The 18,907-nt window shown below is 34.5% G+C and overlaps 2 protein-coding genes across 3 annotated transcripts; both read right to left on the bottom strand.

The window, feature by feature from the left end:
- Positions 1–1,935: 1,935 nt before the first annotated feature.
- LOC122077399 (ubiquitin-like-specific protease ESD4) lies at positions 1,936–9,278 on the bottom strand. 2 transcript variants are annotated; one of them, XM_042643344.1, is made up of 10 exons: positions 8,756–9,278; positions 8,189–8,280; positions 7,894–7,978; positions 7,688–7,777; positions 7,508–7,603; positions 7,047–7,178; positions 6,851–6,951; positions 6,684–6,756; positions 6,490–6,574; positions 1,936–2,261 (listed from the first exon to the last, which is right to left on the bottom strand). In XM_042643344.1, the coding sequence occupies exons 1-9, from the start codon at positions 8,954–8,956 to the stop codon at positions 6,491–6,493; spliced, it is 954 nt and encodes a 317-aa protein (XP_042499278.1). In that variant the 5' UTR covers positions 8,957–9,278; the 3' UTR covers positions 1,936–2,261; position 6,490. The 2 variants fall into 2 exon arrangements, with proteins under 2 accessions (XP_042499278.1, XP_042499279.1); XM_042643345.1 differs by lacking the exon at positions 1,936–2,261 and adding an exon at positions 2,821–3,293.
- A 535-nt stretch (positions 9,279–9,813) lies between these two features.
- On the bottom strand, positions 9,814–17,765 carry LOC122076399 (protein AGENET DOMAIN (AGD)-CONTAINING P1-like). Its single transcript, XM_042641701.1, has 6 exons — positions 17,298–17,765; positions 16,740–16,813; positions 15,596–16,076; positions 14,256–14,702; positions 10,427–10,490; positions 9,814–10,334 (listed from the first exon to the last, which is right to left on the bottom strand). The coding sequence occupies exons 1-6, from the start codon at positions 17,763–17,765 to the stop codon at positions 9,988–9,990; spliced, it is 1,881 nt and encodes a 626-aa protein (XP_042497635.1). The 3' UTR covers positions 9,814–9,987.
- Between the last annotated feature and the right edge of the window lie 1,142 nt (positions 17,766–18,907).

Raw genomic sequence — 18,907 nt, 5'->3', positions numbered from 1 at the left:
AGTTACAATTAGTATCAGAGCAGACCCCGACAGCGTGTGGGGTCACAGCGGGGATGTTGTGACAAAAGGGAGGAAGTTGTAATACCCAAGAATACGACAAGTACTGGACTTACCTGGGAGATTGGTGAGGTGTCCCCACCAAGAATATAACAAATACCAAGGGATTTTGGAGATTGGTGAAGGTGTATAAACTTTAGTCCCACATCGTCTAGGGAGAGATTACTAGGGTAATTAATAACATTTAGCCTCCTTAACATGGCACAACGAGTTTTAAAGCCTTGAGACCCATGGATCAAAGAGGACAATATTATGCAAGATTAATGGAGCTGGGGCATTATAAATTGTGTAAGAGCAGACCCCGACAGTGTGTGGAGCCACAGTAGAGACGCTGTGCCAAAAAGGGGGAAGATTGTGACACCCAAGAATACAACAAGCACCAGACTCACATCACCTAGGGGTACTACTAGGCTAGTTGATAACCTCTAGCCTCCTTAACATGACACAACATGTTTTAAAGCCTTGAGACCCATGGGCCAAAGATGACAATATTGTGTAAGGTTAACTGGGTCGAAATTACGTACACATTTTACAAAGTATCTCTTTGGATTCCACAAACCCACCAAAGAAATAAAAGATGATGCCAACACATTCGCTCTTGATTTCACATAGGTTTTGGACCCAACTTGACCCAACCACCCAAAAACTTTGATGGTTTCAACAACTTCTTTGTTGACTACACTTCAACAACTAACAACTTCTTTGATGAACACTCAATTTACTCTCTTTCTTTATTAGCACATCTAAATCATTGAACCAATCCGTTAAACTGATTTAGATAAAAGCCAATAAACCGAACAATTTGATCGGGATCATGTTAATTAGAGGGGGATTCATTTTTTTTTCTTTTTAATGCAAAATGCAAGTAAATCTACTTGATATTTCATTTTTAATGTGGCTTTTTAGGCTACATTTGGGTCTACTCCCATTTCTTGATTATGTTGATCCTTGTTCTCTAAAATCAATCTGAGAGTAGAATTATGTTTGACATGTCTCTCACAAATAGAACTAGCAAAAAGAATAGATAACTTAACTGAAGATAACAGCCTATGAATCTATGAAATCCACCTTTCAATGAACACAAATTTCCTCATGACCTCCTTACCAAAAAAAAAAAAAATATTTAATTTCAAGTCAATGTCATGCCCTTAAATCTCCTTGGCACAATATTTACCAACTTCAAAGTCATGCAAATATTTATGAATATCAGCTTACCCTTTTGAAAAGCTCCATATTCATCACGAATGAGATAGGCCAATCTTATAGCTAGGATTTTGGGAATAAGCTTGTAAAAAAAAAAAAAAATCCCAAAAAATATAGGACGGAATTTATCTTAAGGGGTAGCGCCCTCCACTTTCAGAATCAAGGTTACAAAATTACTCTTAACCCTTATGTGATTACACATTCATGAAAGAAAAAATTAATAGCGGCACAAGTACCATTTCTAATACATGACTAAAAATTAGTGTCTAAAAAATGCACCCAGGATATCCAGCCGGCCTGGGAGCACTATTTTAAGTAAAAAACTACCTTTCGAATTTCGCTTGGAAATGAATACTAATAATAAAATCATTGTTAGCAGAAGTCAATATTTGAGGAATACAAGAAAGAATCTTAGGATGCGCAACAATCTCTGGCTTTATGTGAAAACCTTCATAGAACTCCATGATATACAAACTTAAATCCTGAGAACATACCATAGAACCATCTGACCTTTTTATGTCCTAGATTGTATTTTTACCTTGTCAAATTTTGGTGAAGATGTGAAAAAACTTTAAATTCCATTTGCCATAGACCGACCAATGGATTTTTTATTTTTCCACCCTAATCTCTTCTTGCAAGTTTTTAAGGCCTTCTAGTATGCAAACTTTGCTTTAATTTCACACAAATAGATAATCATTAAGCTCCGGCATTTCTATTGCCTCATGAAAATCCTCCCATTCAACTTGTGCACGGCTGACCTCAATAACAATGTTAGAAAATAAGTTTCAACCAAGTCCACAACACTATTTTGAACCTTTTTAACTTGCTCATCACCACCACATAAATAGGAGAACCCAAAACTCTCTCCACCTATGAATTCTAGTCAATGTCTGAAAAATTTCTCATGCTCTAAAAATCTCTAGGCTCTAGTAATGATTCAACTGTGATCATCAGGGGAGAGTGATCAGAAGTCCACTTTGGAAGCATCCTCTGACATATATCTGGAAAACATCGAAGCAGAATCAAAGCAAAAAAGTAAGGGCATGTATAAGATTCCATATCAAAAGTAAGGGTATTTTAGTCATTAGGGCACTATCTCATAGACCGTTGCAGACAAATGGGGAAAATGGTAATCTCAATACTTTTACACTAATTACATAATTCCATGAACAATTCTGGAATTTTCTTAATTAAATGGGTATTGAAAAATAGTTTATGCAGTTGATTTAATTTGAGTTTGAACTGGTTCACAATCGGTTCAATTTCAATTTGGCCTAAATTTCAAAAATAAAAAATGCTGGAAATTAGGGTTTCAAGTTAATTGGGTCAACCCATGGGTCTCATCCATGTGGTTTCCCACCTCCATATTTCTTAATATTAAAAATTATGAATTTTAAAAAATCAAAACCAAAAATTTAATTTTCCAACAACTTTTACCCAATTAGGAAAGTTATATGCAATTAGAATCTCAATGCAACTCTTTACATATAGAGCCCTAATGCAATATTAACATGCTAATTTCAAATACAAGCAATATCCTCTGCTTTGACTAATGGAATCCAATTCAAAATCAAATCATTTTGCTTGTCAAGGAATCCTAACAGAATTAATAATTATTTAATAAGATTGCAATCTAAGTTTCCCTAAATCAAATAGGAAAACATCACAAACTTCCCTACTGTAAAACAACCATCATTGTAGGAGCTTCAAGCTTTACATCACTATGAATAATGCAACTCCACACACATGCAGGCAACAACCTTTCCATCCACAAGTGGCCTACTGGCCACGGTAGCAGGCTGCGACTTGTTGCTATTGTCAAAGGTAGGTTGTAGCCTATTAGGCTTACATGCCAAGCCCGCACATTTGTCCCACCCCTTCCTCTTACACGCGTGCCTCTGGCTGCGGCTACTACTGCAACAAGCCGCTAGGCCCACTGCCAAAGTACACAGCGGCTAAGGCCGCTACTGGGTGTCTTCTTGCTTGCTCACATGATTCTCTCTTTCACTCTCTTTGGATCAAAATTGATTACCCTATAAGGTTCAAATCCTTTTCAAACCAAAATTTGAAGGAAGGAAAAAAGAACAAGATAGAAAAATTAAATCCAAACATTATGAACATAATTTTAATGGCTAACATGATGCTTAATTAATATACTCATTGAAGATACGCACTTTGATACTAATTGAAGGTATCGGTGGAAGCAATTCAATATAATATCTCACCCAAAAACTTTTAGGAATGAGGATCTCAATGAGTGCATCACATAATCAAAGAGGGCAGTGCATATGTTACTTATAACCATGGTTTTAAGTATCTCCAATACCGATACGATACCCTCTGATACGTATCTTAAATTTAACCGACCGATACGATACACATCGATACGATACATGAAATTTTTAAAATCCTTTCGTATCGATATATATCCTACAATACATACCGATATGCATCAATACACCACCAATACACATCGATACGATACGATATGCCTCGATACGACTATGAAAATTATAAAATTGAGGTAAAATGTATATTTCGGTATGTATTGGTACGTATCGGTGAGTATCGATATGTATCGATCGATACGTATCGGTATATATTGGCACGTATCGATGAGTATCGATATATATCGGTACGTATCGGTGAGTATCGGTATGTACCGATACAGTGCGCTATGGTCATATAATGGCCAAGATGGGTAATTTTTCAGAAAAACACGATTTTTTGAAGGGTTTTTGTTCCAAAGTTGCTGTCACCCATATTTCTCTCTAACTAAAGTGGAAATCAAGGTTGTGAACAAGGATTTTACATTTATGGGACAACTACAAACCTTGAATTCTTAGTACGATACCCTCGATTTAGTGTTTATGCATAATACATGTTATCAATAGCTTTTTTTAACAAACTCTTTATGCAAAAGTGTTTAAAAAAATGTTTTCTATCCATTTATGTGTGTATCTTTAGCGTATCTTAGTGTATCTCCGATACGATACGATACTCTCCGATACGTATCTTAATTTTGGTCGACCGATACGGTGACCGATACCGATACTTTAATCCTTGCTTATAACACACTGATGGTGGTGTGTTCCTCCAAAGAAATGCAGAACTCTATTGTGATTACCAAAGTTGGACCTTCTCCAATGGCTGAACCCTCAAAGTTTAGGACAAAGAAGATTCCTTTTTAGGATATTATAACCTAACAGTCTAATAATTCACAATGCATCCATAATTTGGCCTAAGCCCTTTCTTATATAAAATAAGGCTCAATTAGGAGATTATAACCTAACAATCTAAATCATGCCAAGTGGTATGATCCTAAAGGTAACTTTTAAGTGTTCCTTAACTACACTTAAGGATAACACTATAGAAGGTGTAATCTAAAATCCCCTAGTGATAGATATTTTCATTACACTTTCTCCTTAAAACCAACATCCATAATAGACCTTGCAACCATAGAATTTATATCATTGCCATAATATAAATCTATTGCAGTTATATACGAGGGCATCATGACCATAGATTGGACACAAAAACATTTGAAATACTTTTCAAATGTAATAATTTAATAATAATAATAATAATAATAATAATAATAAATTAAACATCTTTTAAAATTCTTCACAAAACATCTAACAAGACCTTGGATTTTGTCTGATAAAAATCTGACAACTCTCTCCTTTATGTTTTTAATCGGATAGTGGAAATCCTGTTGAGTGTCACCCCCATTACTACTTATCTCGTGTACATCGAGCTAGCAGTTGATGTGTAGTCAATCTTATCAGTAAATATCAACTATTGATTCACCACATGCGAACAAAATATTAAAATAAGAACAAGTGCTTCTTAGTTATGGAAAAAGAGATTGCTAGAGAATTCTATTGCATTCAATAACTCACCAATGAATTATCTAAGTATCTCAGTGGAACAATGCTCAACACAATAAATGTTTGCATTTATATTTTTATCCAATACTTATTGGAGGAATATACAATGCGGCAATCATAGAACAAAATGCCCAAGTTTATCCATAGTTGAAAACAAGTAATGGTATGAAAATGTAGTTGCACAAAATATAATAGATACATAATGAAAATGTAATCAATTAATTTAATCCAATTAAATAGTGTTTGATAGATATACATCAAAATATCCAACTGAGAGGTCAATGGTAAATTTTTTGGTTTGATGATAAAACCAAGATTTCAATTTAAAAAAAAAAAAGGATTTTCTTGAGAATTTTAAAATGAAATTTATACCAATAAATTAAATTTTCAACAAATTTTATTTTGGTACCAATTCCATGCCTATCTAAATCGAAATATGAAACGTGCAAAGTTGATCAAAATGTCTCTACATTAACCCTTCATAAAATGCCAATCCATGCATCAAATTTTATCAACAAATGCAATAAATTTGGAAATATATTCAATTTTCTATAAAGACTGATCAAAATCGGCTTTCTTGATCGATATATCAAAGCGTCTGAAATATGACTTCTCACGAAACCCTAATTTTTTTTTTTTTTTTACATTGAATAAATTTTTTTAAAAGATTTTAAAATGAGCTTTTCACCATTAAAGAAAAAATTATTCCAAATGGTGGTAGTCCCATCAATTTCTGGAGCATTTAAACCAAGAATAATGAAATCAAACCATTTATTGCATGTTAAAGAAGTTAGGGGTTATTAACTAGTTTAGGAATCTCTCTCTAGGTGATTACCCTGGTACTAGCTCCCGGCCCCATTAACCTTGCACAATATTGTTATTTTTGGCCCATGGGCCTCAAGGTTTTAAAACGCGTTGTGCCATGTTAAGGATGCTAGAGGTTATTAACTAGTCCAGGAATCTCTTCCTAGGCGATGTGGGACTAAGGTTTACACACTCTCACCGATCTCCCAAACCCTCTGGTACTAGCCATATTCTTAGTGGGACACCTCACCGATCTCCCAGGTGGGTTTGATACTTGCCTTAGGTGGTCACACAATTCAAAATGGATGACCGGGAATTTTCAAAACCAGAGATTCACTTTAATACAATTGAGTGCATCTCAGTATCGTTATGTTGTAAGATTCATGCGCTCTAAATAGGCGTGCCTTTGGTTAATACCTAAACAAAAGTTAATAAATATTAGAAACAATGAATATTAAAAAAAAAAAAGGTACAGTACCTATTGATTTTAAAATATTCAGATAATATCTATTGATGAAAAAACAAATTGACTTACTTTATTTAAGTTTCCTTTTTCGCATTGATTCTGAGAATATCATCAAGTCTTCCTGGATCTTCTTTCGGATAAATACAATGTCATCCTATATTTTTAGAGAAAGAATAATAAAAGATAATAAGTTAATTAAATTAAATTAATATAAAATCACATAAATGAAGCATGCATATCGATTATAAGCATGTAGTCCATACCTGTGAGAAATTTTCAGTCAATTTCCCATTCCAACATTCCATAAATTTCAACATGAAGACACTGCAATCATACCTATGACAAGATTTTTCAAGGTTGTCAATATGTAATCAACAAACAATAGGAGAATATTTTTTAGTTAAAACCAAATTAAAATTGAAAAACGTACTCATTTGTTTGTGAAGGAAGTTGTGGCCGATCTAGAATCCATTTAGAAATTGAATGTATCCTCCCCTTACTTAATGAGGTTAATATCCTCTCGCATGTATCCTTTTGTAAAACCATTCACAGATTAAGTCATCTAGGAAATTAAAATAATTTCTTAAATGATTCATGATAAAATTAATTACAGATAATAAACAAACCACTATTTTGGGCGTAATCATTGGGCAAGGACTGTTTTCTTGTCGCATGGAATCCATAATCTGCAATCTTTGACCCTTTAAATTTATTACGTATAAAAACCAATGTCTCTTCCTGCATATGGGGATGAAAAGCTGCACATAAATTTCGTACTATAGTTAGTCAAAGTTTAGTACAGTACTCAACCACTCATTACCACAACATACTTAATAAAAGCGAAACTAAGATGTACTCAATGTAGAGTGTGGATCAGGTTCTCGTATGATCTGATTCACACAGATAGAATCCGTCATATGATTTTTTCTTGGGTGGATTTCATCTATGTGGATCAATCCTATATAAGAATGGTTCTTGTACGAAAACTTGATCCGCACTCTCCAATGCAAAACTATAGCACGTTGGGTAAAAACATAATCATAAAATCTATATACAAACTTGGGGTAAGTTATTTTAAAATAATTACCAGTTCACAACGAGTCAAGTTGTAGTGTAGGTTCTTCTCTGAATGGTAACATTCTAGATCCTGTATTACCTTTATGCTTCCTGAAACAATCTTTTCCTACCATAGCCATTGAGAAAATTAATATAGACAACTAACTTTGGCAACTTGTTTTAGTATCATACAGCATAAATAAAAATTTACCCCAAAGTAAGTGGGAAAGTAGTGGCGTGATATAATTCCATCCGGATTTTTTTGTTTGAGGATTAGCATTTGTCCGAAGACATCAACAACCTACATAATTTCCAAAAAAAAAATAAAAAAATAAAAAAATAAAAATTATTAGGTTGTTAGTGTATATGGTAGTTAAAAGTACACCTATAGGGAATACTATCGTGTGGTGAACTTACTGGACTTTCTATCCAATTTTGATCTTCCAAGGCACAACGTTCATTTTGGGTTGCATGATAGTCTCCTATATGTACCCAAATTTCTCTATGAATGACAATTATATCATATAATTAGAATTACTTTCAATGAATCAAATGTTACCTTGTATATAATGCTAAAACTATATCTTTATTAAAAGCACAATGTATGACTTCTGCAAGTTCAATTATTAATCACTGATAATAAAAAAAATAAAAATAAAATAAATAAAAAAACTTCACACCAAAGACTTTGTTAAATTGCATCTTTACTTACCCATCATTTTCTCTCGTGTTGAAGACGTGTTTGCTTGCACTGCTATCCACTTCATTTAATCTGAATGTACCATGTGCTATATTGTCCACTGCCTGCCAAGTTTATGACCATGAGCTATTAGTGTGTTTATCTAACTATGAAATTATAAGACGATGTGTTTACTATTAAAAAAAGAAATATCTAAATATCAAGTTCTCATATGTAGAAAAATTCCCAGTTTAACTCATGAGGTTCTCCATGCCAATCACAAATTAAACTCTAAAACCTTGGAATCAAAGTAATTAATTTCATTCCAATGGCCATTTTTGTATGCTACTGGAAAATGAAACTTTACTATTTTAGTAATTTTTTACTAAAGTTTTGATGGAACGTTTGGTTTAGATATATGGTTCATATGCATATATTTATGTCTACATGTATCTATAATACAATATGTATACTTCATTCATACTATCAAAATTGCATTTTTCTTAATATAATTAATGAAGTACTCCTTCCCCCAGTAGCAAAAGAATGAAGTGACTAAAGAAACCTAAAATTGTACACTTAATGTTTCTTTGTACTTACATTGATATCTTCACTAGCATTCTTTCTCTGCTTGAAAGGTAATGGTTCCATCATCAAGTCAATCTTTCTTATTTCATTTTCAATCTTCTCCTTCACAGTATTTTTCAATTCCCATATCTTTGTTTCGGCTGCCATTTTCGCCTTCAAACAATTTTTGAGTTCTTTGACCAAGCTCATTAACCATGTATAATCAATATTCATGGTTTTTGATCTGAGCAAACCTTATACCATTCAGTGATCAGGGCTTCAGAAATGTTTTCATAATTGGTAGCATGAATCTGTTGAACTACTTCATACAATTGATCTACCATAAAGCGACGTGTATCCTCCTTTTCAATAATGCATTTTTCGAAGATATCGCCATAACAATTGCAAATTGGATCAATTTTCTCACTTTCCATATCCATGTCTATCTTTTTTATCTCATTTTCAATCTTCTCCTTCACAAAATCAAATATAGTTCCTAGTTGCATTTCCAGAGCACTCTTCAACTCATCAGTACTCATCTCAACAGTCCCTTGTACTTCAATCCTTCCCTTAACAACTGTAGGAGAGACTAATTTAAAGGAAGATGCTTGATCATTTGAGGTTTGAGGCATTGTAATAGTAGCTGAAGCCTTGTCCTTGGGTATAAACTCCTCCATTGAATATCTTTGACATTTATGAAGTTCCCTAGGATCCCTTAGATTGGTAATGGCATCAGTTGCTTCTTCCATATTATCAATAGAACTGCAACACATATTTTCTACCAGAGTAGCTTTTTCAACAAGATTATGTTGGCCACATACTAGTAGTCCAGAAAGTTCAAAAATGCCAGTTGGGTCAGCCTTCATGTTTCCTTCCTTAACTACAAGACGTGCATCTTCTTCTCCTTCTCGTATAGGATCAACCTGTTTGCTAACATACTGTGCCAGGTAAAGCAATCTCAGTGAGCGATAAAATGATAATATTAAAATATAATTGAAAAAGCAAACATACACTGAAAATGAACTCTGTTTCTAGGGCATCATTTTTTGTGTTAATGATTTAGATCCTATTCAAAATGCTTATGTCCAAGCATTTTGAATAGGATTAAATAATATTTGATTCCTTTCCAACTTGACTCCTCAACAGAAAACTTGACTAAAGCAACCTATCATTGGCTAGAAATTGAGCATTAACATATCTCAACCTACCAAAACTTAGTACGCATTAAAACATAGTTTAAGTAGTAACTTTTTGTGGTTTTCTTTTCATACCTGTTTGTCTTGGATCTTCTTTGAAGCATTGCCTGGCTTTACTTTCTTCCCGGCTGAAACCATGTTAAGATCATTTTGAATTTGATCTCGAACACTTTCAGGAACTTTTTGGCAAGGCGTTGCATCCCCCTTTTCTTGATGACCTAAATGTTGCTTCATTCTGTTAATCCCACCACCTTTGTATATCTGCTCACAATAGTTACACTGAAGAACCTTCCACTTTCTATTTGGGAGGTCCAAAATTTTACAATGCTCCCATGTAATGTCTGTTTTAGCGCGTGCCTTACGATTGATAGAAGATGAGCCACCAATTATAGGCCTAATCGCATTTGATATTCCTACTGTTTGAAAAAAATTTAAGCATGAGACTCTAAATAGTTAAGAAAGAAACTAAATATCATTTATACAGTCTTCAAGCTATTAGTTCCTTTACCTTCTGCAGGATTTAGGAAGGGAACATTATGTTGTTCATCCACCACTTTTGTCAATGACCTAATCTGCACAATGCAACCAAAATTAAGTGTTGACAATTATCAATCTCAACCCAATTAGTTGTATTGCATGCTTGCCTAGATTGTTCTTGATTGAGACACACCTTCTTGAAAAAAATTCATAATTCAGAGTAGCCATTAATCATAATTGACTCTAGGTACACTAGCTTCTATGCTTCTTAATTTTCTATGAAAGCATTTGGTTAATTTTATATTCCTTGTATGACAAAAGTTTCTTTAATTACATGGCCCACCTAGGAGGTTGCTTTTCTATCCAATTGTTTTCAACAATGCATTTTCCCAAAGTTTCCATATATTATCCATTTTATAAAAGTTTGAAGTTTTCTTCACCATGTGGGAAATTTTACTTTAATTGAAACTCAACATGCTTATGAGTAACCCGAGGCTTGTCTACGTACAAAATTTGGCTCCACTTGATCTACCACATAGCAATGAATAATGAATAGGGTCTAAGAAAAGGCTTTTCTAAATAATGGGCCTTGGAGAACACCAAAGGCCTGAGGTAAAACCACATTAAAATGCATTTGAAAGCATTGTCTTATCAATCAAATGAGTTAAATGGGTCTGGGTGTGTGCACGAGTGTGTTAAATGATCATTTTATAATTATTTAATGGGAAGGGATTTCTGTCTACATCTACATGCATAATGTATGCTAGCATTCCCTAAGTCTATCTTTTTCTTCCCACAAGAGAAGGTAGTGATGTCATTTCTTTGGGAGAGGAGAGAGAGACTTAGAGAAACTCTAGCATACGATGCACTCCTTGATAGAATTCGATTTTCCTTATCCTATTTCTTTGTCTCCAAAATAAATTTAGTTTCCCAAAAAACCCAAGAAGGAAAAAAAATATAATGGATAATCCACAAAAAAAAAAAAAAAAAAAAAAAAAAAAGCTTTGTACGAAATCATGCAGAACTTTTTAATTTTAGATGAAAAATATTGCTGATTTCATTTAACTATTGCTTTACATTACAATTGCCAAGTTATCAAACATCAATATCTGGAATAAAAAAATTTTATGATCCAATGAGCTTTTCAGTTAACTGAACACTGTCGACTCAACTCATCAGCCAATTCATTAATATACTTATAAGGGAAAAAAAAAAAAGACGTTATTAGAAGGCAGAAACGAGAATGACTTCAAATAAAACCTCATTAGAGATTAGAGAGATCTAGAGTAGAAAAGAAAGTATGATGAGTATGGAAAAGGTACTTACCGGCTGTGAAGATGTCCCAAAAGATGGAAAGATCCCTTTGCCATTTACATATTTCCGACGAACCCGCATTTCTGCTTGTGATACAATCTCGATGTTACTACCGTCATCAGACCAAATGGGGACGGAATAAGATATGTTTTTCTGTTCGGAAGGAATAATACCAAATATCTCTCCCTTTCGCCATACTTTATCATAACCTGAATACACCTCAATAAATTCACCACAATTGTACATGCTGTGATCATTCTCCAACTCCTCCTGAGGCGGAGACCTTATTCTGGAAGCATTCACATGCATTATCATCCACTCCTCTTCTTCATCAATCCAAACTTCAACCTCAATATGGTTTCGATCGTACAACTTCGAGATGGTTGCTTTGTGCCACCCAAGAGACCTAAATCTGTAAACCTCAACAGTCGCTCCAAATCTAAGTTTTGTCTGATCCATAATTGTTTCTTTTATTAACACCTGCAAACCTCTCCTCTCCTCTTAGTTAATAGAAATTGGACTAAGGATATATATATACAAGAAAATGGTTAATATTTGCAACATAGATATATTGTTGATACATTTTACATCTCAGGTTTTACTCAATCATGTCATTTTCCAATATATTCTTCTTATTTATAGTAAAAAAACATATTCTCAATACTACTCCCAATTTAATAAGCTACTCAAAATTGCCCCACACTCATTGTATCACATGGATGATGGATAGATGATATCACTATTCTGAAAGTGAGATAAACAAGACATAGTGTGGGTTAGTCAAATGTCAAATTTCAGATCTGAGTATCCTCCTTTGTATTGATAGCATCCCAATGTCTACCATGCATGAATCTTTAAAGTTTTATTTTTTCCGCTTGAAAGATTTTGGTGAAGCTGAAATCTAACATGTGAAAGAAAGATCAATTTAGATAATGCCATCTTTGCTTGTGGGAAAAAGAATCACATGACACTGTCTTGTTGATTAAGACAATGGGGCAAGGTGGACTTCACCCCACCCACTGTGCCTGGGTGTAGGGGAACATGAACAGGTAGGGATCTTTGTTTCTAGGTGGTCCATTCAATTAACGAGCACCCAACGATGATATGAGAAAAATGTGATTTTTTTTTTCTTCTTATAGAAGAAAATATGCCTCAAGAGTGCACAATTGATGGTAGATCTTTGTTACTGTGTGTGAAATGGTTGAACAAGTAAACATAAGAGATCTTAAAAAAAAAAAAAAGAAGTTTAACATGAAAAGAGACAAAAAAGAAAAAAAAAACAGGTGCGATGGTAATATATAAAATTACCTGGTTGAGCGATGAATCAGAACGTGGCTCATGAAGAATCCATTTCCCATCTCTCCATTCACGATGTACCCTTATATGTTTTTGTTCTACGCAAATGTATCCTCTGGGATTGTTGGAGACAACATAAAATGAAGCGTTCCATTTCCTCCATACCTCCACCTCCAAGATCTGTCCCACACACCAGATATTATCATATGCCTCAACCTCATCGTGTAATTGAAATATCTTCTTCTGATGGCTATCTTCTTCCACCTCCACTGGTGGTTTAGGCCTTACGACAGATGCATCATGCTTCTGCTGCTCCGTTTTCCATATGTGTAGAGGCGGTTTAGGGCTTACAAAAGACGCACCATACTTCTGCTGCTTCGTTTCCCATATGTGTTCAACCATAATTTCATTTCCTAGCAATTCCACTATGGTCCCTGGCTGCCATCCACCCATATCATCGTGGAAGACTTCAACCTCTTCTCCATCGGAAAATTGCGCATTTTTCAATTTCCTTCGTTATAATTAAACATATATAATTAGTATGATTAAAAAAAAAAATTAAATCTTTCCCAAATGAAACAGCTATTATAATATGTATGAATACGTTGGATTCAGTCCCTATTTCCCCAGAATCCCAAAGGTCATTGCGAGCAGCAGAGCTGAATCATTATTAGCACAAAAAAGCTGAACCATTATTAGCTGAATCATTTGGTAAAATTTATTTCTTCTAGCTATAGTTTATAGTTTAGGATGCAAACCTCGTTTTATCCCATGTGCCATCACGAACCTTTTTTAATTCCGTAGAAGGAAAAGAGGAGTGCTGCAAAGAGTCCAAAATGGAACCGGTCAAACTTGGACAGTTATATACAAAACAAGAAATTTATGTATAAATGATTAAAAAAGAAAAAAAAAAGTTTCCTACACACCTATGGTAAGAGGTCCTTCCTGCATGTATATACACCCACTATGGATATAATAATTTAACATGGTAGATCGATGAGAAATTTCTTAAATAGGTCCAACCATGTATAGAGTTTTCCACTCTGTTCTTTGGATGGTAACATGTGGGAGCATTAGATTGGTCTAGAATTTAATTTATGATATGGGGAATATTATGAGTACTAAATATTGGTGATTATCAGTTATAGTGAGCAGCTGTGGGTTGATAAAAATGCCTTCATAAACATAAACAGCCAAACAGGGTGTGTTGGAAGTTGGAACCTTTTCTCTGAATAGGAATTAATAATTACCTGCTCAATGCATGAATCTGTCCAATTTTCTTCCATCCACTTCTGACGAACTCTTACTTGGGACTTGGATACCTTGTGGATTACCACTTCGTACAAATAGTCCACTACCTTGATGGTATAAAATAGGTTATTCCAGCTTGTACCATGATGTACTTCCCATATCTCTCCTTTCTTCCAAACATTACTATCAAATAACCGTACTTCAACTACTTCATTTTCCTTGAAAATCCGATTGTTCTCTCTTTCCGCAGCTGGTCGTGACCTTATTCTACAGGCATCAACAGTTATTCTCCACAATTTTCTCCTAATCTTAGCCTCAACCTCAATTTGGTTTCCAACCGATCCCAATTTGGTCACCGTAATCCATCCATTATGATAAAAGCTGTAGACTTCAACCTCAGCTCCAATTAATGAATGAGCATCCTCCATTTTTCTTCTTTTTAATGGCTGTAGATCACCAACCAAAGAAAGAGAAAATGAGAATCAACGGAATCATGGGTTCCAATGCTCACTGTAATTATTGAGTTAAAAATTAAATAAATAAATAAATAAAAAATAAAAAAAAGGCCCAATATCAATACTATCAGGTTAGAAGAAGATTTAGAAGGTACGGATTCTGAACGAGGAGTTGAATTGGAAGTGGTCCATTCAGCCGGCTCAGTCCGAATCCACTCTGTTCTATATCTCTCGCGGTGTTCTCTCTCTCTCTCTCTCTCTCTTTTAATCTTTCGCCCTCTCCTCAAGACTTTTTTTTATGATGGCATAAGAAAAAAGCATGAGAACCAAGTTGATTTCAAATTTGATGGAATCTTCTATCTTCCAGTGGTGTTCCAAACACGGGAAAATTGGGAAAACAATTTATACTATTTTTTTTACTTTACTTGACATCCAAACACAATCGATCTGAATAATTTTGGCTGGGACGATGTCGGTTCTAACGGCAGAGAGATGCCCAGGCAAACACATGACCCCACCGATGAAGCAATCTCTTAAGGTTTTTCCAGCCTTCTTGATACTACTACTACTAGTAGACCTATTTTAACAAAGAATGGACATTATGGACTAAAAGTGAACATGAATTATCAAAATTGCAGATAATTTACCCGAAGGCTTCAACCCATCTCAATTAATATCTTATGGGACAAGCTTGTAATTGTTTCCTGAGAGTTTTCTTGGGGGACATATGAAGACTCTATAGTGTGGGTCATGCCATTTATATGCGACCATATGTTACACAAATATTAACATTTTCATTATGACAAATTTTATTTTTTACTTTGCAATCATCCTGAAGATTAAAAAAAAAAAAAGGAATATATGTGGGAAGAAGAATAAATTACCGGTGCCATATTCAAAGCCGACGATGGTTGAAACCTTTGACCATTTTCCCATTTTTGACAAATCCTTATTTCAGTTTCCTCCACATTTATGTAGCCCAGACTTGGATGGCTGACACAATAATATATACGATTTGAGTCATTCATGACATAACCTATCTCCAAGACCTCTCCCAGACTCCAACCATCACTATATGTAAGATAGTCACTGTCCCACACTTCAATCACTTGGTGCAAATTAAGGGAGATTTTCCCATCTTTTATCTTAGGTGGCAACGGCGACCTTACTCGAGACATATCATAAAACTTGTCAATCTCATGCGAGGAATTTTTAACCCAAGACCAAACATTATATTGAACTCTTATTTGGTTTCCCTGCAATTCCTTAATGGTGGCACATATCCACTTATTCATAAAATCCTCAAAAACCTCAACTTCAGCCCCACTGTCTCTTAATTGAAGAAGAGTAGTTCTTTCTTCAGACCTTTACAATTCACAACACCAACAACAATAATAATAATAATCATAAAATAAATTAGCTTTAAACAAGGGAGAAATGTATGGCTGAATCACTTATAATTTACATAAGTTCAGTTGTAACTATGGCCTACCTTCTTTGTTAGAATTTAAATTGCCTCTTTCATTTTTTTGTTTATTGGATCTTATTTACTTGGGAGTGGGGTCTTAGTTTCCGTCACCTTGAAGTAAAGTAGAACCCCCTTGTGTGCAATTCAAGTGGAGCTAAAATTTGTGTATAGGTGAATCTGAGTTTGCCAAATAGTAAATCAGGGAATTTAGAAAAGAAAAAAAAAAAATAGAGAAAAAAAAAAAAAAAAAAAAAGAAGAAGAGAAAAAGAAAAGAAAAAAAAGAGAGACATATCGAGTGCATGGAAGCACACGGGATGGTAGGCCTACATACGAAAGTATAAATAGAAATACAGTTTAAAATTTGACATATGATAAATTCAAATCATTTTCTAAACATTCAACTATCATAATTTCAGTCAAGCCATTATTTCTGCCCATGTGAAAAAAAAAAAAAAAAAAAGAAAGGCATATTGATCAATTTTGGGTGAGGGCATACTGGAATTTCTCTCTATTTGTTAATTTACTATTTTTTATTTTTACTAATTTAGGTTTGACTAACCTCCTTTCTATTGTGGAATGGTCTTTGAGCCCACTGGAAAAGTCTCGACTCTTGATTGAAGGTATAAAAAGACCCTGTAACAATTTCAATGAATCAATCAAATAGGAGTTCTATATTCACCCCCATCAAATGGAAATCTTAATGGTATCCAACCAAGAAGTAATTCTCAGAAAAAGAAAAACATGGAGGAATGCCAGGCTACTAAAGATTTAATCATGAGTTGCCAAGACAGATACCACCAATGTTTAATCCCCGAACGAAGTCAAGTTTCGAAAATGAAAAGCGAGAAGGTAGAGCAGAGCTAATTCTTCAAGTTCTCACAATAGAAACAGTCCCAAAGGTTGGAAAAAGCTCTGCTAAAGGTTAAAGATTCTTAAGGTCTATTCCTTCACAATAGAACTTCAAGAATTAGCTTCAGCCAATGTGTAACAGATGCATTACCCGATTGGGGCTCCTCTCTTCCTCTCATAGGTGTTGCCCCTTTCTTATTTTATTGAATAAATTCTTCATTTTTTTTTTCGTTTATTGAAAATAAATATATAAAAGATTTTCAAATACCTGTTGATTATGTAAACGTAGCGGTGGCGTAGGAACCCATTCCCCATCCACCCATTGCCGCCGTACTCGTATTTGCGACCTGGACACTTTATATCTTCTTGGATAATTATTCAAAAATGGACTCACGAAAAAGACAGAATAAGAGATGTTGTTCGTCCCAGCTGTGCCATGATGATGGACTTCCCAGACCATCCCAGTGATCCACAAGTCATAATTAAGTATCTCAACCACTTGGCCTTCCTCAAAGATCCGATCATTTTGATCATCCTCCGGAGACGGCCAAGGTCTTATTTTATCCCTTCCAACACGCATTTTCATCCTATTTATCTCCAACTGCGTCCTAGTCTCTACCTCATAATATTCGGATTCGTCCACCTTCAAAACGGTCGCAGGAATCCATCCACCAACTTCCCCACCCACATAGAAGACCTCGACTTCTTCTCCAACTCTAAACTGCATCACCTTCATTTCTGCGTTTAAATGAGTATGCACAGCTATATCTCCACTGCCCTGTTTTCAATTCACTGGAGACAAAAGAAGAAATTGAGAAAAAAAAAAAAAAAGAAGGGAAACAAATCCCAAAAAAGGATAAAAGATTAACTATCTGGTTAGAAATACACCAAAACTGATCTCAAACATCTAGAAGAAGAAAGGGAAACAAATCCAAAAAAAAAAAAAAAAAAGGATAAAAGATTAGCTATCTGGTGAGATAAAATACAGCAAAACTGATCTCAGACATCTAGACTCACCGGCCGGCATCGCTGTATTTCACTCTTCCACTACCGTCCACAAGAATCGGCCAGACAAATAGATGAGGCGGGGACTCCTCTCTTCCCCGTTTCTTCGCTTTCCCAGGAAGGTGCAAAAGTCGTAGGAATAACCAAACAGTGTGAGTGGACGGTGGATTTAGGGGGGTGGTCCCATTAATTCTTAAACCAGTATGGGAGCCTCCCAATTTTGTTTAGTTGACTTCCAGGACTGATTTGAGTCTAGATAAATTTGGGATCAAATGAGCTAACATAGATTACGGCTTGTATTGCTTCCCCGAAGTTACCTCATGAAACTGTGACATGATGGCCAATCAGCTGTTAATTAAGGTTTTTGTTTTGTTTTTTAAATGGTCACACAAGGTCGGATGCCAGGAGACCCTGTATTTTGTTGGTATAATAAAATATCTATGGCGTGTTTGCATGAAATGTCAGCGGTGGTGTTCCACTCACCTTTTGTAAGGTTGAAAAAACTCATCCGATTGTAACCTATTGAGGAATTTGAATTCTGAATTCAAACCCATACAAATGGGTTAGAGATAAGACACAACAAGGACTTCAAATTCAAATGGGTTAGAATTTAACTTTTGTATCAATTAGTTAAAAAAAAAAATTAAACATATAAAATATTTATGTATCAACGATTCCATAAACAGAAAGAAAAAAACAAATTCATCATGTATCTATAATCTCACATAATGATATCATTAATTTTTTGTCCTAAATTTATGCACATGCATAATCCCTAAAAACTATGTAGTTTCTACACATAAAATTTCATAATTTCTACAAGTTAAACATATTTGATAAACCTGAAATCCTACTCTTTTTTTTTTTTCTTTT

This window comes from Macadamia integrifolia, chromosome 4 (assembly GCF_013358625.1).
Source record: "Macadamia integrifolia cultivar HAES 741 chromosome 4, SCU_Mint_v3, whole genome shotgun sequence".
NCBI classification, from domain to species: Eukaryota; Viridiplantae; Streptophyta; class Magnoliopsida; order Proteales; family Proteaceae; genus Macadamia; species Macadamia integrifolia.
Note: the sequence above shows the minus strand (reverse complement) of the source record. Positions and strands in the feature narration are given on the sequence as shown.